The 26,751-nt window shown below is 34.5% G+C and overlaps 3 protein-coding genes across 5 annotated transcripts; 2 read left to right on the forward strand and 1 right to left on the reverse strand.

The window, feature by feature from the left end:
• Nucleotides 1-45: 45 nt before the first annotated feature.
• Nucleotides 46-13,705, forward strand: LOC106150654 (calpain-5). The gene is made up of 13 exons (XM_013523582.2): nt 46-151; nt 709-871; nt 1,406-1,537; nt 4,253-4,455; nt 7,389-7,581; nt 7,804-7,994; nt 8,504-8,581; nt 8,852-9,050; nt 9,714-9,833; nt 10,170-10,366; nt 11,229-11,353; nt 11,451-11,590; nt 11,921-13,705. Exons 2-13 carry the CDS (start codon nt 710-712, stop codon nt 12,110-12,112), a joined length of 1,932 nt encoding a protein of 643 aa, XP_013379036.2. The 5' UTR covers nt 46-151; nt 709; the 3' UTR covers nt 12,113-13,705.
• A 290-nt stretch (nt 13,706-13,995) lies between these two features.
• LOC106150705 (signal peptide peptidase-like 2B) lies at nt 13,996-21,996 on the reverse strand. 2 transcript variants are annotated; one of them, XM_087004675.1, is made up of 15 exons: nt 21,884-21,996; nt 21,237-21,356; nt 20,152-20,331; nt 19,757-19,846; nt 19,259-19,398; nt 18,833-18,987; nt 18,386-18,482; nt 18,036-18,149; nt 17,621-17,702; nt 17,139-17,213; nt 16,815-16,874; nt 16,566-16,674; nt 16,112-16,189; nt 15,709-15,863; nt 13,996-14,987 (listed from the first exon to the last, which is right to left on the reverse strand). In XM_087004675.1, exons 1-15 carry the CDS (start codon nt 21,977-21,979, stop codon nt 14,865-14,867), a joined length of 1,674 nt encoding a protein of 557 aa, XP_086860801.1. In that variant the 5' UTR covers nt 21,980-21,996; the 3' UTR covers nt 13,996-14,864. The 2 variants fall into 2 exon arrangements, with proteins under 2 accessions (XP_086860801.1, XP_086860803.1); XM_087004677.1 differs by having other exon boundaries at nt 15,669-15,863.
• Nucleotides 21,863-24,889, forward strand: LOC106177710 (U6 snRNA-associated Sm-like protein LSm7). 2 transcript variants are annotated; one of them, XM_013560567.3, is made up of 4 exons: nt 21,863-22,025; nt 22,548-22,659; nt 23,492-23,563; nt 24,122-24,889. In XM_013560567.3, the coding sequence occupies exons 1-4, from the start codon at nt 22,017-22,019 to the stop codon at nt 24,259-24,261; spliced, it is 333 nt and encodes a 110-aa protein (XP_013416021.1). In that variant the 5' UTR covers nt 21,863-22,016; the 3' UTR covers nt 24,262-24,889. The 2 variants fall into 2 exon arrangements, with proteins under 2 accessions (XP_013416021.1, XP_086860804.1); XM_087004678.1 differs by lacking the exon at nt 21,863-22,025 and adding an exon at nt 22,133-22,153.
• Nucleotides 24,890-26,751: the final 1,862 nt, after the last annotated feature.

Genomic DNA, 26,751 nt, shown 5'->3' on the forward strand with positions numbered 1-26,751 from the left:
TAATTGCATACCCTAATTCTAAACTAAATCTGTTTAAGAAAGTGACTCTGCTTAATTTGTTGTAGCTGCGAAGACAACACGAGTGGTGTGATGTTACAAGTAATCAAAACATGAGTTCTAATTGTTATATGGAATAGTTACTAACATCCAGGTAGGTGTTATCTTGTCGAAATGACACATTGTATTAGTATAATTAATAGGATAGACCACGACCGACAGTCAAGGAGCATTTTAGTAGATTATCAAAATGTCAATACTGCACGTACAGTGTACGTAGCAGTGGCAACCATTTCTCGCACTGCCACTGCCATTGCATTGGAACCTTTAGACTCGGCCAGGAAATTTCAACATCCTTTCGTTAAAATGGAAATATCAGCAGCATGGCAAGGCTTTCTACATTTATATCTTGCTGCTTGAAGGGCAATTTGTAACTTGAGGGCATTGGCATTATTGATCGAATATGTGGAACAGTATAGTATTCCTAGTTATTAAAAGTAAAGGCCATAAATTGTGGCATGGACTCAGAACCTTTCTCAATAAACCTGACATCTCATATCTCATAGTCAAGCATGATTAATATCACTACAGCTTGAGTTATATTATTTTACCTTTCAGCATGTTTCACTATCCTGAATCCATTCAAGGGACAGAAATGTGAGTCTGTGTTCAACATCTCTACAGCTTGAGTAATATTCTTTTACCTTTCAGAATGTTTCGCTCTCCTGATCCATTTAAGGGACAGAAATATGAGTCTATAAAGAAGGATTGTATAAAGAGGGGACAGCCATTTGTAGATCCAGAGTTTCAACCCAACAACAAGTCATTATTTTACAGTAAAGTGGACAGTGACATTGAATGGAAAAGACCTGGTGTAAGTAATGTTCACAAACTTATGTCTTCTTTTTTTTGTATATAAAATGTATTCTCTGAGCACTGTATGTAACTTACTTGTATTTGATGGTAAGTATAAGATTGTAACTATTGAGGTTTATTTTCTGGTACAGAAATAACAGTTGTAATAAAATGTGCAATGCAGTGCAATACACACACGCACACACACACACACACACACACACACACACACACAAAAAAAAAAAAAAAAACACTTTAGCTCCTGTGTGTAGTGCATTTCATGAAATATTAAAGCCCTCAGATATTGGCAATAGCACCCCAAAAGATGAAAATCACTCCTGAATAACACCACACAAGAGAGTCATCCTTAAGACAAGTGCCATGAATTAACTTTTTTGTAAGACAGTAGCTCTTTGTGCAAGGGGCTTAAGGTTCTGTTGCATGCATAAACTGTATTGGATATTTATTTACATTTTTGTTTGTTTTCATTAATATCAATTTATGATAATATATATTTTTGTAAAGTGTTACCTTTAATTTATTTTGTTCTCAGGAGCTGTGTAAAGTGCCCCGCCTGGTGGTGGAAGGTGTCACTACAGATGACTTGAACCAAGGAGAGTTAGGCAACGTGTGGTTTGTCACAGCATGCACGAGTCTAGCACATCTTCCCAAACTTTGGCAAAAGGTAAGTTGTTTATACTTAAACCACAATGGAAGCCATGCTAAAATATTATAGTTTAGCCAGTGATAAAAACTTTGATTTTGCTGAATAATGTACAAATTGTTTGATTATTTTGTTTTAGTTCAAAATAGGAAATTCACTGAAAAATTATAAGGTTATAGAGCTAAACAAAAGGGTAAATAATACAGGCAATTCAAACCAAGATATTAGAAAGGTTTGTTGTTTTGTCTAGTGTACATAATCCTTTGCTAGAGTGGGCAAGAAAGTTAATTACCCCCTTACAGCTTGTAGTAGGCGGGACGGACATTTAAGACATTTATCTGACAGTAATCTAGTGAGACTCCCCGCGGGGATAGATCGATCTAAAAGCTCTGGGAATACGCCCTAAGTGACTACTTTTATTTATAAATATTATTTCTTCTGTCCAGTTGGTCTATATGTTGTTCCATGAACAATCTTTTATATCCCCTTCATATGTTACATTATCCCTTTGACAGCCTTTACAGAAATTTCATATAGATTGTCAGAGGGCCCTATAGGAAATTGACCCAAAATCCTAAAGGGTCATGTAGACAATGTTTCCTTTAAGACATCTGATAGAATTCCAGACCTATAGATATCTGTGTTAATCCTAGAGTCCCAAAGCATTCCGTAGGACATCCTGTAATGTGTATGAAATTTCTGTAAGGCAGTCCTAGGCATTTAAGGGATGACAACTTTTCATTTTGTCAAAAGTACCATAAAATGGATTCCTAGGGTAAATGATAATTTCCCCATACTTTCCAATGGTTAATGAAACTGGTCCATCATTCAGAGTTAGTCGATCAGATTTTTTTAATAAAAAAAGTGTGGTTTTTGTAATATATTCTCTTAAGATATTATTACAGAGAGTGGCCATCAATGGTGGCAAGCACACATTCCAGAATAATTCCAAATACCACTGTTTTTAGTGGTAAAATAGAATTAATTATATATTTTGTGTTGTTTACAATGTATTTATTGTGGAGTTTTGAATCTCATTTGAAAGGTTATTATTCCTTTAACATTGGCCTCATACCAAATGCAGCAGGACCATTAGAATTGTGTAAATTTTTTCAGCTACTGGTCACTATTGCTGCTTTGTGTCAGTAGATACTTGTCCCAGGATACTTTTAAAATCCAGCAGGCTAAGTTTTAAGAACAGACTGCTTTGCTGTATCAATTCCATATTATTAAATACTCACATGACACATCCTTAGTGATAGTCCACATTATTATTTACACCATAGATCCTTTAATACTACTGATAATATATTCTGGTAATTTATTCCAACACATAAATTTCTGCCTTTCAAGAAAAACACCCGGCTTCAATTGCTTAAACCAGTGAAACAACAGTTCATCTAGTTCTTGATTTTTGCTGCACCATTACTGCAATTGAAGTGTTCAAGGATCATTGCTTCTGTGGATGTTGTTGTTCAAAATAACAGTTTAAGTAATGTTTTCATTATTCCTTATCTTGCTCGAAGTATTATAATCATTCAACTTCATCTACTTTAAGTGGATGTTGATAGCTGGACAAGTGTTTGGATAGACAATATCTGATTCTTGGCCAGTGGGTAGTAATAATTTTTGTTTAGTAGGAAATTGTTGTAATTAGCTAAATCAATATTTAACCTGCCTGAATTCCCAGAGATCAATAAAATAGAATTCATTACTTTTCATTTTCCTTATATGTAATAGGGAAAACCATTTGCTTTATCCACTGGTTAAACTAATTATATTTTAAAGTCATGAATCTCTCTCTCACTCTCTCATGTTTTTTTTACACTGCACTTTAATGCACAGTAATATTTGTTAGAAACAATCAATGGTAACCATTGCAGTTATCAAAGACTGTTTGCGCACTGTAAACCAACATTGTCAACAAAGCCTGTAAAGGTGATGCTTGTTGAATATGTTATTGATTTTCTCCCCGTTTTCATTTTTGCCGTATGAATACCATATTGATCTTTGTCCTTGTTGATTTATGTGGTGGCCAGTGTCTTTATTTGACAAGATAATGTTTTAAGTGAAATTATTAGTGTTAGAGCAATTACATATTAGTGCAGCCATAATGAATAACCTTAAAATTGATAGAAATAGCTGAGGTTATTGTCACCTTTATATGAAAACAATACTGATTCGTTTTTACTTATTAATTTTTATTTTTACTGATGTCTATGATTGTTTAAATGAATACTCAGTAAGTTGACAACATTTTATCAGTGTATTTGTGCATAGGTTTTATGAGGCGAAGGGGAGATTAAATGTATTGACAGGTCTACATTGAAAGTTACTTAGCACACTGTTTAGCTGATAAATTTAACACATCATATCATGTCCTCATAATCATTTCACCTGTCTCTCGTTAAAAGCAGTCACCTGAGTTGTATTTTAAATTTCCTTCTTCATAATTTTCTTCATAACCATTTGATTTTTTAAAAAATCACATGAAATACAGTATTGTAATTTTGAAAATAAAGAGGCCACTTTGTGCTTGTATTAGATTATTTGATGCTGAGTTATTTATAAAAAAGAATATGCAGGTATGTATGAACCCAGAAATCAGTCCTAAGATACATGTATCTTGTCCAATCTTATCCAGTTTCATTTACTGTACATGTACCGGCCTGTGTATTGCCCAGTCTCAAATTAATTTCATTTCTAATACTTTTTTATTTAACTTATATCTTCTAGGTGGTCCCTAACCACAAGGAGCAGGACTGGGGCCTAGAAAGCGAGTATGCTGGAATTTTCCACTTTCATTTCTGGCGGTATGGTTGTTGGGTGGATGTGGTAGTGGACGATTTACTGCCCACAAAGAATGGAAAGCTGGTGTTCTGTCATTCTAAAAACAAGAATGAATTTTGGAGTGCTTTGCTGGAAAAGGCATATGCAAAGTAAGTGAATTTAAACATTTTTAGATGCCGTTATAGCATTTTTAAAAATGTCTTATGAAGTATTATGTTAGTTATGCATCAAGGCATGAAATGGGAAATGTGTATAACTCCTTTTGATAATCTAAGGACTATATCCTTAATTAGATTTACTGGTAAAGCAACTGTCTGGTAACATACTATTTCCAGTTTTATACTAATACGTAAACACAGTAATTACATTTGTATTTCTATGTACAGCAAGGTGACCTTGACAGACACTAAATACAAGCAGGTACACAGAAAAAGTATTGTCATATATATATATCAGGGCTCGACATTAGCGCCTGTCCGCCTGTCCGGGACAGGTAAAAAATCAGTTCGGACAGGTGAAGTTGCAGGGTTGGCTGTCCGACGGACAGGTCATGTTTTGTGAGAAATTTGGAGCAAAAATCTTTTTAAAAAATATATTTTGTTGCATACTAATGTCTTTTATTCCCTTCCTAGACGGCATTGAAAAGAGTGACCTACTTTTGGCACAAAACACATGCAGTCGCAAAACGAAGTCTGAGTAAACTTACCGCCAAATTATGAAAGAGAACACCCTCCAGAACTTCATCAGACAAAATTTATTCACATATCAGGTTCTTTACTTTATGTTTTATTTAGTTCAAAATCTACGTGCTCTAGTAAGGCCACACTTTTTTATTTTTATGGATGACATCCTCTGGGTACCCCAAAATCGGTGCGAGAGGGCGAAAAAAAAAAAAAACAGTCCAAAAAAAAAAACTGCTTAAGTAAAGGAATGCTGTCAGTACACAGCTGGAAACAAAAATTTAACCACAGAAACACGTATCAAACTAACAATATGTCTTTATCCATGCTCTCAAAATATTAAAGCATTGTGAATACTTCGTAGAAATGTAAAAAAAAAAGTCATGAATTAATATACTTCATATTACCAAATCTATTTAAGGTTATTTCATGCATTCATTTGGTATAGCAATCAATAAAACAAATATCAATCAAACAGTTTGTCTTTATTTGTATTCTCAGAATATTAAAACATTTTGAACACTTCACAGAAATGTTTAAAAAATGATGCAAGGTCATTTCAGACGATGCCATTTTGTCAACTTCAACTCACACGAAGCAGCTAAACTGTCAGGTGGCCTGTCCGACCTTCAGCCCACCAAATACCTCGACGCCCTTGTCGACCCTTTTTTCGCTACAGAAAACCTGGTATTAATGTGCTGCTTTATACAGAATGTCACAGAAATGTTTCGGCCGCCGCCAGCCTTTCGCACAATTGTAAAAAGGTGATATCTCCATGCCCAATATCAATGGCATACCAATCCAAAACGATGGCGCCCGTTCTCTTTATGACTTTTATTGTTGTGTAATTTGAAAGTAATCCTAGAGATGAATTTGACAGCAAAGTGGCCGCATTTCCACGTGGCGAAAATACGCATGCGCAGAAAGCTCATTTCCTTGCAAATTCAATAACAACGTTTGCGACAACCGACTTCGTTGGGGGCTGGGGGGGGGGGCTTTTTTTTTTTTTTTTTTTTGGAGAACGGGCGAAAATCCGTGACGCGCAGGATGTCATCCATAAAATTAAAAAAGTGTGGCCTAATAAAGACCGTTCCAAAAACAGAAACTACACAACTACTGTGCTGCCTGGGTACAAAGCCCGATTGAACTGGATGAACTGGCTATATCTAGTTCGTTGTCAAGGCAACATACTGCCTGTCAATCAAATACGTTGTATGCTATCTACTCACTATAGAAAGTGAAATCTTTCGGACTGAAGATCTTGTTGAAATGTTGTTTATTTGCCAAAATATAACCTGAAATTTTGTATGGTGTTTTCTTTAATGATTCTAGTATCACCTTTGTTATTTACAGTTAAAAAATAGTGCTCAGCTGGAATATGATAAATTAACATTGCTGTCATATACCAGTATGATATTGATGTAAGGAAGAAATTAGTAATAAAAAATATGAGAATTTTAATAAAAAGAAGGGGAACATTTTATACTGATTTTATTTAATTCATATATTTAAAAAAATCAAACACATGATAACCCAAAAAAGGAGTTAAATTGTTAACATAGATATAAGTATTATAAAATGAATATTATTTAACTTTTCATTGAACTATATTCAAATATTATTCCCACTCAGGGTATTTTTTTTTCTTTTTTTTTTAAGCTGTGGTTAAACTTCATGTAATCTGTTATCAAATTGCATATTTACAATTAGTAGACCCTGTACCCCAAATCCTAGGAGAAGCCCTGATTGGAACTATGTTAAATCAGACTTAGACCCCATTTCCAGAGATTAGATCGATCTACTTTAGATCAACCTAACTCCCTGGGGGTTCACGCAGAATAGCTGTCAGCCGAGCGGACACGAAAGTTAATTACCCCCTTACAGCTTGTAGTAGGTGGGACGGACATTTAAGCCGGATTATCTGACAGTAATCTAGTGAGACTCCCCGCGGGGATAGATCGATCTAAAAGCTCTGGGAATACAGCCTTATATGCAAGATTTAATCTTCAGGAGTTCACAAGTATGAAAAAACAACTTTTTACCTGAAAATAAATTCACTTTAAGGTGCATTTTCCCAGCTCATTTGATTGAGTATTTTGGTAATAAATACATTAAATGTATGACTACACATATTAATTTACAAAGTTTTGGGTATGAATAGAAAAAAAAATATTGGTTTTGTTGGACAGGTTGGTTTGAAAATCGGACAGGTCAAATTTGTGACCACCTGTCCGAAGGACAGGTGCTCATAAAAGTTAGTGTCTAGCCCTGTATATGTACATATATATATGTATATATATATATATATAATTTATGTATGTTAAGCAATTATCTTGACATGTTTTTTTTACTGTGTGAGCATAAATCTTGACATAATTTTCACATGGCATTAATCACTTTAGACTCTATGGTGACTATGAGACACTAAAGACAGGGTACCCTGCAGATGCCCTGGTGGACTTCACTGGGGGCGTGGCAGAGAAACTGGACCTGATGCAATACGGAGTTAGGCAGAATGAGGATGACAAAATGGAGTTCTTTGAAGAGCTGTTGGATGCCAGTGAGAATAGTTCTCTGATTATTGCTACAATTTCTGTAAGTACATTGTATTTGGCGTATTGTAAGAGATCTATTGACACTATATCACACCAACCGTAATGTCACTTGAAGCTAAAAAAAATGGTCGGACTCTCAAGGAATTTCTTTTTCTATTTATAAGGTGCTTCTCCATAACACAGAACATAAGAAACTATTGGAAGTCAAGCCTTCATAAAAATTCTTTGTAGAGTTATTTTTTTCTGTTCATTGATGTTTTAGTGTCCAGAATCTGATGTGGGGCAGTCAGGAAGACAGGGTCTAATGAAGGGGTATGGTTATGGCGTCACTGCTGTTAAAAAGATAAGTGTTAACAAGGGTCTCCAGGCAGCCACAGGGTCAGGCACCTTGCTCATGCTTCGGCTCAACAACCCCTGGGGGACCCAGGAGTGGACAGGTGCTTGGTCTGACCAGTGAGTAGCCTAATTTAAATATGCTCTGATCACAGATAATGTACAACTATTGAGACATGCCCTGAGTGTCAGGGCCACTTTGAAGCTAAATTGTTAACTATTCAAACCTGTTCATGGGCTTCAGCAGTGGCCCTGAGGAACAGTGGTCAAAGCTGTGACGTACGAGACTTATGATTTCCAAATATGGAAGCGCCCCAGGCAAAATTTTGACAAACACACCCTCAATCTGCCGCTTGTGGCTAGAGTTTCGTATTGCTGATATGGGTTATATATGAAATCAAGATCGAGCTGGCAATACGGAAATCTACAACCTAGGGTATTGAGACATTGTTCTGGCATTGTGAGGCTACTAGTGGTTTGATGTAACTTTGTTGTCAGTCATTAGGTGGTCTTTGTCATTTTCCTGTTGCTCTTTCCTATTGAATTCCACTAAAAGCTTGACTGTTTGGCCATTTTGTACGTAAATGGGGTAATTTATGATTCATTATTTGCTTTGATTTCTTGTGCAGATCTGAAGAATGGAAAAATTTGTCAGAGGCAGAGAAGAAGAAGTTAGGACTAACATTTCAAAATGAAGGAGAGTTTTGGTATGTTTTTATCTTCTGTGAAATACCTGATATTATAATCCATTGAAATGTTAGCAGTTAACATTATATTATTCATCACAATAATCTGTTTAATGATCTTAAATATAGTCAGCTATTGAGTCAGTACATAGTCTCACAGTACATTTTCTTCTTTTTTGTAAATCACTGTGGGTATTTGGATATCTTAACACCTAACACATTTCCTTTAATTTCAGAATTGATGTTTTGTTACATCTTACAGGCTTAAACTGTTCATTTTTCTTAAAACAGGATGTGTCTGAATGACTTTATCCATTACTTTGAGAATGTGGACATGTGTCATTTTGTCAACACGTCTTTCTTCTCCCTGAAAAAGACCTGGTATGAGTCACTCATGCCTGGAGAATGGACCCAAGGAGCAAGAGGGTCTCCTCAGAACAGAAGTGGTGGAGCATTCCACAATAAAGATTCATTCCTGAATAACCCTCAGGTATCTCACAACTACTAGTGGAATATGAAAGTCACAACTGAAGCATTTCCCACATTAGTATTAGGGACATAAAATGACCAATATATTTCTGAATTAGACCCCATTCCCAGAGATTAGAACGATCCAACTAGATCGACCTAACTCCCTGGAGGTTCACACTAAATAGCTGTCAGCCGCGCAGGCAAGAAAGTTAATTACCCCCTTACAGCTTGTAGTAGGCGGGACGGACATTTAAGTCGAATTATCTGACAGTAATCTAGTGAGTCTCCCCACGGCGATAGATTGATCTAAAATCTGTGGGAATACGCCCTTAGGTCTAAAATGTGGTACACCTACCACATTGTAGACCTTACTAAAAATATCACAGCTAATGCAGCACATGGTTGAGAAAGTGAATTTTTCACTGATGAATAAGTTTCACAGTGGTTTCTTTTGACTCTATTTGGCACTAGTTTTGACATTTAAATTAGATTTGAATAACTTTTTTTAATTAAAAAAGAATTACTTCTAGTTATACATAAACTCTGACGTAAACAAAAGTCAGAATTATGTAGAATTCTGGAAAGACCAAATTCAAGATATTATTAGTAGAACACTCATGCACCAAATTGTCTGATGGTTTCTTACTATTTTTATTATCATCATATTAATCTTGATTTTCAGTTTGTATTTGACATCAAAGAGGATACAGATACTGCTATGATTTCATTGGAACAAGATGACAAAAGAGCTGATAAGAAGATAGGGGGAGAGCATCTACAGATTGGGTTTCATATTATGAAGGTGAGTTGATTTCTGTATGTTGCAATACTATTTTGTCTCAACAAATAAAATTGACAAGATCTGTCTTTTATCATCATTATTTTTTCTAAAATAAACTTGAACCTGTGCTTGTGTTAACAAATTCTGTTTATTTCCCTATGACTGAAGTTATCTATTTAGGCTAAAAAGAATTGTATTTTTGCCAATTTTGAAAGTGCCACAGTCATACATGTGCCAGTCATTCATATTCATAGGCTTTGACCTATTATTAAAATTCATAAGAATTGACCTGTTTTTAAAGGCTCAAATACAATATATGAATTGTGGCACATGGATTTCGTACATGATGAATTCCAGGTTGAAGAGAACAGGAAATATAGGGTTCACATCCCTGGAGAAAAATGTGCCGAGACAGATTTCAAGCAATCCAGAAACATTTATGGAAAATACGTTCTGAGGCGTGGACGTTATGTGATTATCCCCTCAACTTATAATCCTGGTTCTGTAGGGAAATTCTTACTGAGATTATACACAGGGGCCAACTCCAGCTCCAAGTAAGTTAAACACATTTTTGAATATGCAAATGCACAATTTATTTTCATTTAATGTTTAACCTAACAAATCTAGAACACAGTATTAATTATAATATATCAATAGAATTTCTTACACCTACTTGTAACAGATACTTGGCTTACTGTGGCCTAATTTTAATTTACACTTTAACTTATATTATGAATGGATAAAAAATCAGCTTAGCTAACCTTTTCATGAAATTATATTAATTATATTAATCTTATTAATATTCAATTCACATTCCCTTTTGCCTCAACCAGTATCAGGTAAAGTTGAATAGAAAATAGGGTGTAACCTTTTAGATAATTTTGCAACTTTTTAGTAGAATAATTGCTGGTGTTTATAGCAACCTCATGTCTTTGCGTTAGTTATCAAAGCTTTTTACATGTTTGTGTCATATATATTTCTTTTTATGTTTAGTTTGTAGCTTTTTAAAAAACTTTATATTCTGATAGATGGAGAAAAGCAATGTGCAGTTATATATACAAGGCCTTATAAAAGGTCTTAGTTCTGATTTTTATATTTAGATAACTATTAAAAACACAAGAGTATGTCAATCAGAATTTAAATAAAAAATTTAATATTCCAGAAAATATTTTACAGATAGATTATATAAATGTTTTGTGTTTGAATTCAAAAGCTACCAAACTTCATAAAATGAAGATAGTGTCATATTTAATTTTTAAAATCAACATATAAGGACAGGGTGCAGTATGCTTTGTATGTGTATTTACTTATTTTCCCAGTGATCATCATTGGATTCTGCATCTGCAATAATCTTTTTTGTAAAAAAAATGCATTGTGTTTGTATTCTCAACTAACACACTGTGTGTATATTCACAGAGAGCTGACAAAGGAAGGGCCAGAGAGAAGCTGCTGTATCTGTATAAAACAGCCTCAGATAGTACTCACCATCACCATCATAAAGGCACGTGACCTGGAGAAAAGGGATAAAGATAAAAGTCCAGGTAAATCAAGAAATTTTACTATTTTAGAGTTCAATTCATCAAATTAACCAGTCACGCTGTTCTCCTTTATGCATAAATTTTGGTGTGTGTTTTTCAGGAGAGCCAAGTCCGTATGTGGAGATAAAATGTGAGGGAGAAACTGTGAAGGCACCAATAAAGAAGAATACAGCTGTGCCAGAGTGGGGAACAATGGCAACTTTTTATCTCAAGAAGCCAAACCAACCAATCATTGTTGATGTAGGTTTATTATGATGTACTTATATTACCTACAAGTTATTTCATTGTTTATTCATTTAATTTTTCTATAAATTAAACATTACCTGGACCAGTGACTAGAATAAATGTATCCTAGCAACAACATATTATCTATACCACTAAAACTGGATTGTCGTAGTAGAATTTGCCTTTAGAATGACATTCTGATAAAAATTGTTCACATACAAGCACAAATACAACCATAAGTTTTATTTGTGATTTCAATCCACTAAAACTTGGACGGTACTATTTGATATTGTTTATTTATAGAAATGCCTATTTTATATATATATATATATATTTATTTTTAAGATTTTCAACCACAAAACCTTGCTTGATGAGTTTATTGGGCAGGCCACCATTCCTGACCTGGGCACTGTGGAAGGGGAGGAAAAAGAATACGATCTCTTTGGAAAGAGCAAGAAGGAAAAGAAAGAGGGAACAAAATATCCCGGCTCGCTTAGAGTTAGGCTACAGTCCAGCTATGACTTGACTGACCTGTGATATACTGGTATTATATATAGTATTGGTACGCCTTTGGTCCATTACCTAAAATTATTCAGTTGTAAGAGGCCATTTATACCAATAGTCTTTCACATCTTAGGAAAAGTTACTTCAGTTACAATACAATATTCTACATGTAAGTGTGTCAGATATTACAATGATGGAATTTACACATATTGGCATCCTTCATGTATTTATACCTTTCAAAAGTGAATTCAGTCCATTTACAACCTACCCACTGTGATATTACCTATATTTACAGTGAATTATTTACGATTATTAACAGTTTTAAATCATAACACTTACATTTCACACAGACATAAGAGTAAAAGAATAAGATTACAACAGGTAAGTTTTAATTATAAGCTTTAACATCAAGCAATGGACTAATTGATGGTCCAGTATTTGTTATTAAATCAAAAAGAGATTTTTTTTACTAAACAGGGATGCGCTGTGTGTTTTTATATATCAACAAATCATATACTCGAGAAAGTATGTAATCAAATGACAATGATATTGCTGTGATGCCTAAATAGATGTATGCTGAATAGTTTGTCCTGTTAGATGTAGTAGGGCGCTACTCTAAGTGCTTTTTATATCCTTGTGCCATTGTGACGGTGCAAGAACTGTTAAACTTTGCCATACTTATTGATGATTTTATCTGACCCTTTGAGGTGTGAAGGTTGGTATACAAACAGTATTGACCCATCAACTCCGAGCCAATATTTTACGGGCCACCATAGGGCCATGTGAGGAACCAGCATGTACTGATCTCTCAACTCTGCAGGCTGATCGCAGCCTCAGTGTCTGTTTGGCTAGCTTTGAACTGAACATTGCATTTTCAGAATTAAGGTCTGCTTTTATCTCTAAACTTTGACTTATCATTGGGTTGTGAAGGTACCCAGCAGGCCAACACCAAACAGTAAGTTGTATCCGTCCGTCCACAGCACAGGCTTGACCAAATATGGACTTATTGATGGTCCAATATTTGGCTAAATGCAGAGTAGGAGGAGCCAAAAATATGTTGTGCTGGAATTCCAAATACACATTTTTTTCCATATTTATACGGATATTTATTGTTGGTAGTCACTTATAATTAGAGGTATATTTTTGAGATGTCAGTTTGTATGTATGAAATGATGAAACTAATACATGGAGTATTCTCTGCCATGTTTTAAAACAAATTTACAGAGTATAAGCAACTTATATGTGTATACACCTTTATTGGTGAGGATACTGTACGTTTTAAGTGTTTACATTCTTGTGAAATGTGATAAGTATCAAAGTGAAACTATTTATATATGTGTGTGCAAGTCTGCATATCATGCTTCTATTTTCTGTTATTTACAATTTATTACTCACCCATTTTTCAGGTGATATCATTTTCTCTCGTAAGACGTAAGACGTAATATAAGTGTACATTTTAACTGTATTTGAACGTAAAGCGTTTCAACATCAAAAGGTTCTTTCAACATTTGGTTGTTAGATTTGTGTGAAGACAGTTGCTGGCAACTTTTCTGTACAAACATTCCTTTTTACAAGTCTGTGTTATCCATTTCGCATAGATATCAATAAAGGTATTTTTGAAAAGTCTGTTTTATTTGTCCTTTTAAAAACTTAAAATCATGGTGAAAGTAAATAGAGAAGCCCAAGTAGTTTTATGACATTTCATTTATTTTCAAGTTAATGTCATTCCCCCCAAAAATTAACAATAATCCAACCTCTCAACATAAAGGATGTAGATAACATTGCCCCAACCATATTTATTTCTGATCAACATTTTTACACAAATATAGGTCTTTTTTTTTTACAAATGTATCCGAGTAATCTATAAATATTTTAAATACGCACAGCTTAGAAACTAACAGTAACAGAAACTAACAGACATTTATACCACATTTACTTCTTCCTTAATTCATACATAAACAGTGCTTGTATATCCTTATACAATAGTCATGAAAATGTACCTCCCATCTCTAAACAATGCGTGAGGAGCATTTATAGCAGTTAGAAATGTAATACCACCTGGCATTTTTCGAATGATTCAGACATTACATAGTATATTACAAGAAAGCATAAAGATAAACTTAAATGCATGCTAACAAACTTAAGTAGAACATTTTGCAAGATGGAAAATTAATTGAATCAATAAATGAAGGAGTAAGATGTACATATATGGCACAAAATCAAGAAAAACATTTGTGGCAAAAAATGAAACAAGGTGCATAGCTTGTAACAAACTCATTTTCGTAAATAGTTTGCATGCTTGGATACGGTAATATAGTGGTCATTTAAAGCACACAAGAGAACCATAATGCCATTCCATAATATCACACCTAAATATCCAGACTTCTGCATAAAATGCTTGAACAATATAACATTATTATATAAGAAAATAAGTTTATTTTAGCCTACAGAATAATGCTAGAAAACTGGCTATGAATTGATTATTATAAATATTTTTCATTTTCTTTCGACAAAGTTCTCTCTCTTTTAACAAACTGAAAGTATAATAAAAACATGATTCAAAAAATCTTTTTACTTGTATTGTTACTCAGTGGTTAATATTTCAGCAATTAATTTGTATTTTTAATAATCATTTTTAACGTTCTTGTGGTAAAAATTTATGGCAGGAAATATTCTTAAAAAGAAACTTTTGTACTAGAAAAGTCAGTGAGCAGTACAAGGAAATATACATATTATCAGCTTCATGTATCCCTGTATTTTAATATATTTTGACATTTTAAATTTATCAGGCTGTGTGTTTTAAGAGAGTTCTGGTCTCATCTTCACTAAGATTATCTTGGTGACATTCTCCCTCAGTGCCTTCTCCATCTGGTTCTTGAATGGAATTCTGAGGAGCACCATTTGTTTTCTTAAAACAAAAATATATATAAATATACATTTATGATACAGAAAATATCAAATTCAGGAAAAAAAGTTACCATTAAAATCCCATGAATGAAAGCAAAAACTGTTTTACACAAAAAAATCCTCCATTTGTTCCATTATGTAACAACATTTACTCAAACAGTTTTAAATTCACAACCAAAAGGCAAAGTGGTTGCTAAAAAAAACGTATGTGATAAACTGGAAAGTGGGGGTGGGGATGCAAGCTAGTATGAGAAGGAAAAAAGGCTAAATATGCCACTTTATTATTAAAAGCAGTAGCTCCCCTTCCCAAAAATCTATATGTAACAGTGGCTGTAATAAATGATGTGCAAAGCTGGAGTCTTTCGTTATGTATTTGCAAATTATCAATCTTCTCTCCAGAATGTCAAACAAGCCATTAATCAACATTCTTTGGATTATGTGATTGGTATTTAGCACAGGTTGAAAGTTGAACTGCTATAGTGATAGCTTGGTAGGAGCAGACAAAGTGTTAGCTGTGGCAAAATACAACAGATCCCACTGGAAAATTATCTTAGAAGTAGCCATTCAGAGACACAAAAAAAGATATTTAGATAAGCCTGTATGAAATACAATGTTTAAAGCGTGAATGTAGGTTAAAATGTGGAAACTAGAACAGTTTGAAACTGTGGTGACAGCAACTAACCACAAAGAAGTTAAGAATATCAATGCATGTGACTATTCACCAGATCCCCTTTCCATAGATGACGTAGCTCTCCCCTGGCCCAGCCAATCACAACAGTTGTCCCAACTGTGCAAGGTACAAGGTACAGCAATGCAGGTTGGCCAATTTCCATAAATGCCAGAGCCATAAAACATATGATGAGCCCCAATCCATAAGCTGCAAAGAAAATCAAAATTGTAATTAAAACAAATTTTGTTGAAATTAGTGAGATGTGAACAAATTTTGTTAAAAAGGCATAAAAAACAATTTACATTTCCCTCTTTATTCATCCTTGACTTGGATTTATACATGCTACTGGACATTTATCATTATCCTACTGTATATCTGCACTACAAATTTTAAATATAATTTTTTTGGTTTTAAGAAGGCAAGTTGAAGACCTACCAAATATATGAATTACTTACCAATAGTTGTGGAAATAAAATATATTCTTTTGCTTTGGACTTTCAAATCAAATGCATAACAGTATGCTACAAGCAGTCCTGGAATATAAAATATATGAAGCTCAGGGTAGTTTTAATCCATCATCTATTTGTATCCATGATACTATATTATGTAACATCCAAAAAATAACAAATTCCATATTGGCCAAACTTTGTTTCATTCAGGATGAATGCCAGAAACCTATGATAGCCTATGCACATTCTGTCAATAGCTTAAATAAGCATTACTTTGAAATACTGCACTGATATAATGCTCATATGACTTGTTGCATTTTTCTTGTGAAAAAATGCTTTCAGTGCCATATTAGTATGCACAGATAAATATTAATGGTAACCACCTATAAAAATGATAAAAAGGTAGCAAAAAAATAATGTTGATAATGTACTCAATTAACCATTCAGATAATCATCATACCTGGTACAATGATGTCTCCAAACCCAAGTAATGAGTATGGAGAAAGTACTGGACAAATGTTGGTATATTCAGATGTAGACAAGTGAGGTATCTTCAAAACCATTGGAAGCTAAAATAAGCAATTGAGGCAATAATGTTAGAATTGCCTTTATCTGATCTTGTTTTTGAATGTCTGGTAGTTAGGCAATTATTAATCATTCAATGTTAGAGTTTTATAGAATCTGATATACTGGTCAGGCTGAGACAGACCTGCTCTCCTGTGCGACTACTGCCTCCAGTGGCGACATCTACCATAATGCTGTCCCCTGACTGGAAAAATAATTGAAAGAGAAATAACTTTTTCATAAGTAAGAATAGCAACTTCATATATTACTATAAATGCTACAAGTTGGTTTAAGTCATTACCCCAAAACAAAAAGAACTTATTAAACACGAGCGGGCAGGGAGACACACATACACACACATAGGGGCACAGACAGACAATTTTGGTTTGAATCCAAATCATAATTAAATAATATAAAAAGAAGACACTGAGAAAATGCTTTGATCAAATACATTGAAATACAGACTTACCTTAGTCAGAAGAGGAGTGATGAAGACAAAGAACACATCATATAGCAACAATAACCCCAACAGAATTACACAACCCTAAAATTTAAAAAAAAATCATGATTATCATAGTCATTTTTCATACCAAGAATGTAAATATCAAGATTATCAGTGTGACAATAAAATTCCATTTACACCACTTATTTAATTCAAATGCTCTAGAGGTACTGTATTTAGTATTTGGTCCCAGTTCTACAGTAACACTGATGTCAACTAGTCTTAAATGATTACAGTGTGGACCCAGGGAGGGGGAGGGGAGAGAAAGGTTGGGGGTCTTTATCTTGTTGAGGTCAGAATGTTTTTCATGAGCAATCAGTGAAGCTATAGAAGCAGCTCAGAAATCTGTTTTAAACATGACTGAGTAGCAGGTGCTGGTCAGAAGTTAAAAGTGGTGCAATATGTTTGGTGTGATATATATATTGGGAGGATTGCAAGGTAGTACTTACCATAAAATGTGGCAGTCTTACAGTTTTCAACATATTGATGCAAAAGGCAACCCCAAGGATATCTTGAAAGATCCAAGCATAACTACAAAAATAGTAAATTTAGCAAATTTGTGCTCTGTTTAACGCTGAAAAAATTCCAGTTATGTGATGAGAAGTAAATGTCTCAAACTATGAATTTCAACTTGAAATGAATCATTTATGTGATTAAGTGTGTTTCGAGGAAACAAATTATGATAAGTTATGGATAAACTCTTTATCTATTAAATTTACTTGGACAAAAAAGTTTTGTGTTGACATATACTACTAGATGGAGTACCACATATCAATGAGTTGGATGTCATACTGCATGAACATAGAAGACATTGCAGATGTTTGTACCTTGGGTTTTCACCAATGTGCTAATAGTAATGTTTACCTTGCTTTTCTCTCTATGGCCCAGAATATCCCCAGTCCTAAACATGCAATGGCTAGTATTATTGCACGGATCTCTGGTTGATACTTAAATACAGGGAGATTATTTGGTGGAATCCTAAAAGAAAAAAATATAACAAACTTCAAATAATCAATATCATTATCCACTATCGCATGACCAGGGCCTTAAATTCATTGAAACATCAACTATTTCGAATTTAAACTAAAACATGACTGTGTAACTAACTAATAACTTCAGTGGTTTTAGTTTCCTGTTAGAAAAGCTTCCTAGGTATGTTCTCTACCTCCGAATAAAACACTTCACAAGACACACACACACACACATGCACTTACCTACAATTTCCTAAAGATGTCTTAGACATAAGTGCCTCTAAACAGAAGTACAATCCACATGATGAAGCTATGACAAACAACCCAATCAGCACGTATACTGAAAGTTATTAAATATAGTTCAGAAATAAGTCTTTAGGAACAATATATACATTATATATTGTGATAGGTTAGAACAGTGCATTAGATACAGAAGGATATTTGTTTAAAAAGTATGGCATCTACATCCTTTGAAGAAAACTTGAGTGTGATTTCTGTCTTCAACTACTAATCCATTACTCATATCAGTTCAATCTATATTTTAAAAATCTTTACACAAAATGTTACTCAAACATAATCAGTTACCCTTTATATCACAAACTAACGTGTGTGTGTGTGTGTGTGTGTGTGTGTGTGTGTGTGTGTGCGTGTTTCTTTTTTTTTTAGTTTTGTGGCAGTCAAGCAACTTACCAAGATAGTCATAGAGAAAATACAATGCCACTATCATACCACACATCAGAACCACAAATATCAGGATAACTTTAGGTGACAGATCAAACGTGTCATCCTCCTCCTCAGATCTTTGACCTTCCACATCTTCCTCACTGCTGCGGCTTTTTTTCCGTCTGGAATACAAATCAAATTCTAACAGAAACGAACTCTTCATATTTTTCAGAGAGTTAATATTCTGATTAGTGTGACAACACATACGAAAAAAAAGACTTATTACCAGAGTTACAATTTATTCAAGACTTTACAAAATATGTCATTAACACTGTAAGACAGGTACAGGTGCTCTGCTGTCACATGTAAAACAGTCTTCCACACCAAACACTGCTGCATTATCCAAAGCTGCCCTAACAATCCATTCCAATTCTATCACACCCACGCACTTACTGTTTGTGTTTTGTTCTTCCTGACCATTCAGCCCCAATGACCAATGTCCCCACAGCTAAAGTCCAGATGATGAACATGTTGTAGTCTACTTTTGGCCCATCTGGGGAATACAGCCATACACTCAAATTGGACCCTAGTGTCTGCAAGAAAATAAAAAACCCTCTGACAAAGACGCAATAATATCTCACACCTATGCCAACATCCACCAGCCACACACACATACATGCACATGCATGCACATACTCACACACAAATACACACACTTGCAGATACATGCATATATGCCTTTTTACAAACATTTCAGTTCCCACCCTGCACATATGCATACAGTGAAAACTATTTCACCTCTACACTCAATCTATCAAAGAAGTGTGGAAACTTACAATATTTCAGTGCACTGTGCTTTTTCTCTATTGAGATATCAAATAAAAAGAATTCATTACAAAACAATATTAAGTATAATTTAAAAATCATACCAATATCACTTATTTTCCTTACCTTAATTTGCTCATAATCATTGTGACGTATAATAGCAACTGCTATAGATATGGAATCATAATCAGATTTGTTAGCAGCTGAAGGCTGGTCCTGCAATAAAATCATAACACCAAGATCCATGAAAAGAATAATGTAAAGTTAAAGCATGTCAATAAATCAAAATGATAATGATAATAAATTGAATACCAGTATAATAGAAATAAGGTTTTTCCAATGAAACATTATTCAAACTCTCCTTTGTTTGCTTTCATTCAGAAAGTTTGGACATTCCATGTCCCCCTTATTGTGTCATATTAGTTTAAATTCATTAATATGTATATTGTAAATAATCTGTATATGCACCATATGCAAAACAATACAAACAAATCAGATGACACCCAAAGGTGGTCACTCACCAAATTCTGCTCCTTGCTGACCACCAGGGCTGTCCTACCTTGATGGCCCTGGACAATCCTGGCTTTCTCACTAAATGTACAGTTGCCTCTCTGGACAGCCACACACTTACTGTACATGTTTGGGAAGGTGCCATCCTCACAGAGTATTTGTGGCATCAAATCAAGAAAAGGTTCTCTCAACTGAAAGAGTAAATGATTTATCATGTACGTCTCTATGATTCTAAGACATTTCATAATGAGCAGCTCCCCCTTCCACTCTCTCTCTCTCTCTCTCTCTCTCTCTCTCTTGTATAGTATATGCTTAAAAATCAAATGTTACAAACTGGAAATATTTTATGAAACCGAAGGCCACTTAAGCCTACTAAGTACCCTGTCCATCAAATTTGCACTTTTTAACTAGCACCTCCATCATTATTTTATTTATTTATTTATTTATTTATTTATTTATTTGTTTGTTTGGGGGGGGTATGCTCATAAGGAAAACAGTGTTCAGATAGTACTGACTCTATGTTCAGTTCTAGGTCTATGGTACAACTGTATCAACAATAACTGTAAACTTTTTGTTGTATGCAGACTGTGAGTTCATGTGGTGGTGATATGATATAGCTTTTAACAAATATATTATTTGGAATATCAAGGTCACACATACAGTGAGGTACTTGCAGCCTTTGGGACCATACCTAATAAATCTCTCTTTTAACCTTTGATCAAGCTGATTTTCAAGTGTACAGCTAACTCTTAGCAAACATGAAATGTATTATTCAGATCCATGTATGCAGGTCAAGTGTATCATTTAAACTTCTGCATATTGTAGCTTTAAACGATGCAGTTGCTTCCAGACGCAATTTGCAACCACTGTTGTTGTGAACTATATAGCTTAAAAGCTCAGTGTTTGAAGTTTTATAGTAATAGTAATATAACTTATTTGAGCATTTGGCCAAATTCCAATTAAATAGCTAAAATATCTGACCAACACATTTAAAGAGGTAGCATGATTTGTATAAGAATGTTTTTCCAGTAAGGCAAAAAATTTAGTAATGAAAAATTATATTATATAAAATTTTTAAAAAATGCCCACAACTTACTGCTTCCTCTCTTGTCTTAGGTAATTCATGAAAACCAGGATTGTATGCAACACAAAATAAGCCTGAAGATGTTGAGTCTTTATCATTCTGTGCATACAGTAGTCCTAGATCTGCTTGAACCTACAAATTTAAATATTTTAAAATTAAATACTTCACCAAGAAAAATTAATTATATCTTGTACATTGTACTTTGATGAAGGCTAACCAACTTATTACTGCATAATTTCCATTTCAATGAGCAGGAAACAACTAACTGATATGTTTAACTTTATAAATAGATCTATTTGAAGACAGCATGCATGTCCCAATGTACAGTGTCCCAATGTACATGTTGTAGAGGTGTTTTACTGGTATCCCGGCTCCTCCGCGCACCTCATTTCTAATCATCCAACAACGCCGGAAACATTTCATTTATCCATTAAAACCCCGAAGCTTTCCCCTAGTTTCGGTTTTGCAAGTTGCCAGTACATGTCCACGTACATGTACTTGTACAATGAAAATATAATGACTAATGACGTACCATGAACAGTGTACATGTACTAGTAAAGCTGAAACCTGAGGCAAGATTTCAGCAAAAAACTCAACATTGTTTTTGTAAAGTATATTGTAAAGTTAGAGTTAACAGTCATATTTAACACGAATGATACCTGATTGCTGAGACAAAGAAGGTAAATTACAACAACAACCACATTTCTAGTAGCTTTCACCCCAAACGACTGGAACGAGGAAGACATTGTTGACATCTCTCAATATCTCGCATCTTTTCACGAGAATACAAAGATGGCGCAGGTGCGTGAGTCCCACGTTTTTTGTTTTGTGGCGATACCGCGTGTGTTCTGTTCATATTAGTACTGCGGTTTGTTAGTGTGAGGATAATTGTCAAGATTAAATGTTTGAAAAGCTAATTATACTTAATGGTGTGTCCCTGAAGTTCAAAGTTTAATACCAAAACCAATAACCAACCGGTTCCAGTGAAGCTGGGTCTCGACAAATCGGTGATATTTGACAGTACTCCCGTTGTGACAGGAATGGTAGCCTGCTAGTCCGTTCCCCATTACTTTTCACGGGTGACATTCGTCTCATATACTAACCCCAATACTTCTACTAACCCTAACCTGTACTAATCATATGGGACCCCGGACTTTCATTCCTAGGACTACCATTCCTGTCAGAACGGCAGTATTAGTTTTGTATATATGGGCATGATTATACCACCACTTACCCAAATTATTGTGTTGTCACCAGTCGATTTCTGTTTGTTATAATATGTGGGTACATAATTTAACAACATGTTACACGTTTTCTCTCCAGCAAGGGCAGGGTCAAGGGGATCAGAGGGAGAAGAAGAAAAAGGAAAGCATATTAGATTTGAGCAAGTATTTAGAAAAACCCATCAGAGTAAAGTTCAGTGGAGGACGAGAAGGTAAGTTTGATGGTGCAATTCCAATATAGCTTAACATGTAGATATTTTTTGAGGTACAGGGCTGTGAATCTGTTGTGCAATCTGTATTTTTATGGCTGAAATTTCAGCACAGCTACATGTAGCACGAAAATTCATGCGTTAGCACTCCTATTGACGAATCTGATATGTACTGTCTGTGCTAACGCATGAAAGCAAAGGCCTCAAAAAGTTGGAAATGAAAACCGGTTGCCAAACCAGCCGCGGTGTAACAGCTCTCATATTTTTATTTTTTATCTCATCTCCTCAACACGTACATTACTGTGAAGCCAGATAGTACATATCAGAATCGCCAAAAGGAGTGCTAACGCATGAATTTCATGCTAAGCTATATGCATCAACAGGGTTGCTAAGATCGTGATACATTGTACACTTCACTCTGGCAAAACTTGACCTCTGGGTGTAATATTAAGTACTAGTATGTGATACTCGGTGGACTGGTTTTTACAGAGGTGTCTGCTTCTGGTCTGTTGGCTATCTGGTAAATATGTGAACGAGGATAGGTGATACAGTCAGTGTAGCAGAAGAATAGCCTCTCAAATCCAAAAGCCATATGCTATGTTTCTGCATGTTTTTTTGTGTATATCTTTTAGGCACATGTCATTAATTATTTAATGATAAATTTATAATAAATTAATTACTAGTTTATTTAGTCAACATTAAGATGCTTTCATCTTAATTTTGTAATAAAAAATTCTTTTCTCCTTCCACCTTAGAAATAATACATAATGGTAAACATAATGTAGTTCTTTGCCTTACTTTTTATGTGAGATAAATCCTTTATTATATTTTTCAGCCAGTGGAATTCTGAAAGGGTTTGATCCTCTTCTTAATTTAGTATTGGATGGCACAACAGAATACCTCAGAGGTAAGGACAGCATGTTGTATAATGAATGAAAATATTTGGATCACCAAGATTTTTAACAGGCATAAAGGACAATTTTCTGTATCAAATTAGGTTAGGTTTTGCTGTTATACATTTGAATATACATGTACCATGTAAAATACCATTAAATTTAATTGATATTTTAAAAAAGCAACTGTTACAACAATATTTGAAATCATAATTGGTACAGACAGTAAATATGAATATGACCCATTCCCTAGAAATATAAAGAAAGCTTTTGGAGAAAATGTCTGGAGAGTTTTCATGAGCAAATCAGGTGAAATGGACAGAAAGGAAAGACATAAAACATCTTACCAAAACCAAGGAAAGACATAAAACATCTTACCAAAACCTTTTATTTTTGTTTAAAGCCACTTTATAGGTATGGAAAATGCAACAAAATGTTTTGAAAATATGTTTGATGGCTGTAACAAGAACTTTTTTGGTGATGCAGATGGTTTTTCTTAATAAGTTCAGTAGAGGTATTCTACAGCTTTTATTTGGGTGCCCTCTAGTTTACATTTTATTTATGCTTTTCAGACCCAGATGACCCTTTCAAGTTGACAGAAGACAATCGCCATCTAGGCTTAGTGGTGTGTAGGGGGACATCTGTAGTTTTAATATGTCCCGCTGATGGGATGGAGGCCATACCAAATCCTTTCATACAACAGGACGGCTGATATTATACTATAAGTGGATCATATGTTCTAATATACTTGGGTTGATATCTGTATATTTAGACTGAACTATAAGACTGAACCAAGAGATTGTGTGTATGTATAGACTGGCTGGAAGAAAATCTCAGTCTTTTGCCCTTGAGTAATGCAATGATATTTTTAAAATAAACATTGACACCATCCATGTGGATATACACTGAATATGAGCATGTTGCTCTGAGAGGGTTTTGATAGGCATTGCATAGTACATGTAGCAGTCAACTAGACTAGATATGGATGTTGAAAGTGATTTGAAAGCGCTAACTAAGAATGCTTATGGAGGATATCGCAGACAACCACAGAGCCACCAGCGCATTGTCCGCCACTGTGTTTTCATATAGTAGCATTACCAAATTGACAGAGACATCTGTAAACTTGGAAGACTGTGTAGTTCATAGACAAGGCAGTGTATTAAGTACCTTCATCGGCAAGTTAAAACCTGTGGAGGTGGTGTAAAATGTCATAAAATGGCTAATCCACAGCCAGTACAAAATGTCATTTCAGAATCCTTGTCATTTGAAGCTAGGGGAAGTCGCCCTGGCTTTACATGTGTAAAGATAAAGAGTGTAGTAAAGTAATTTGTTTTGTAAAACGTGGTTGTATTTGTTTACACAGGATATTTCATATACTTTCGTTTTCCATGGTTGGTGATTACAGTTCAGCTCAGAAAAAAATGGAATGTTTCAAAAGTTACACTTTTTAACAGCTTAACTGGTTACTTTTTATAACGTTGTCCCTCTTTTATAAATGGATTGTGTTACTCGAACCAAGAACATAAATTGAATTTTCAACGTCCTTGCTTAAACAAAATGAATGTCAGCTCACTGAGGTATCAACAGACAAAATAGTTTGGTGATTCATTGCAGCATGGGGTGTTATCCCCTGTCTAAACAGACTGTGACCACAGAGGTGTCAGCTGTGATACCCTATAATTATCGCTTTTAGCTAGATAGTTACTTATGGAAACAAGAGGTACACTGTAAAAAAACAGAAAACAATATAGAGCATTCTTTCTGAGCTCATCTGTGAGAACATTCACATCGAGAAGAGCCAAGGTCTAGCAAGGCCGAGACCTAAATATGGCGGACCTACATGAAAGGAAGACCGCGTAATCCTTAAATGGTCTCTCAATGACATTCACTGACATTCATTGAGAGATATTTAGGGAATACACGGTCTTCCTTTCTTGTAGGTCCACCATATTTAGGTCTTCTTGATGTGAATGCTCTCTGTATGCACAGACAGATGAGCTTGTACATATTGTGTCTGTCGTCGGTCTTGTCACCGTGCGCTTTCATTGTTATACAAATAAAATGAAAACGGTTTTACCTTTTGTTTTCAAACTTACAGAACTGATGAATATTCATTAAATTCAGGTCAAGTTTGAAAATCAGCCTGATTGGACCATTTTTTCCGATTGTTATGCTTTTTTTTGTTTTTTTCAGCATATTATATCCACCATTTTACAAATAAAATGAAAACTATTTTACCTTTTGTCTTCAAACTTACAGAACTGATGAATATTCATTAAATTCAGCTCAAGTTGGAAAATCAACCTGATTGGACCATTTTTCCAAAAGTAAAGCTTTTTTTTTTTTTCAGCATACTTTACCTACTATTATACAAATAAAATGAAAACCATGTCATATTTTGTTTTGAAACTTGCAGGACTGATTCAGAGGTTTGATATAGATTAAGTTCAAAAATTAACTTGATAAGATTACTTTTGTTGAAGTAAAGGCTGTTTTTGTACCCTCTACCAGGGCGACAGATTGATTTTCTACAGATATTCACAGATATGTCTCTAGATAAATAGACGGTCATTTTGGTCTGTTTGTCAGATTCAACCCCTCACTATGTTCAGAATCTTAGAATGGAGCAAATCAGACATTTAAAATTGCTTTTTGATATTTTCCCATATCTGAACAAAATGTTGATCATTTAAAAATGAAAGTAAATTGGTTACATTATTTTTATAAATCTATTGAACTAAAAATGCTTTGATAATGTTAACAAATTAAATGATATGTACAATGCAGATCACTAAAAAAATTTGATACAGGTTATAGTTGTGATCGAATTGCAAAGCATAAAGGTAATGATGTCAAAAAGTATTTTGTAAAGAAGTTTAACTTGTATTGAAATGACAGATGTTAATTATGCAAATAAAAGTTTATTATTCATATAAAAACTTGTTTCAGCTTTCCTGTGCCACTACATTTATTAAGCAACAGTACACAATAGTGCAGCACCCTTAAACACACTAATTGCATGCAGGCCAATGGTAAAGGAAAGTTACAAGCACGCTTCACCCCCTCCCAAACCTCATTAATGAATCAACCTAATTCGACAACCCAAGTAATCAAATGACTACCAAGGGTAATCATCAGGTTGGATATGATGATCCTGCAAGGTCAGCAAATACACAGTTTGGCTACCTGGGTCATTGTTTCA

This window comes from Lingula anatina, chromosome 2 (genome assembly GCF_051362555.1).
Source record: "Lingula anatina isolate TDL-2025a chromosome 2, LinAna3.0, whole genome shotgun sequence".
Classification (NCBI taxonomy): Eukaryota; Metazoa; Brachiopoda; class Lingulata; order Lingulida; family Lingulidae; genus Lingula; species Lingula anatina.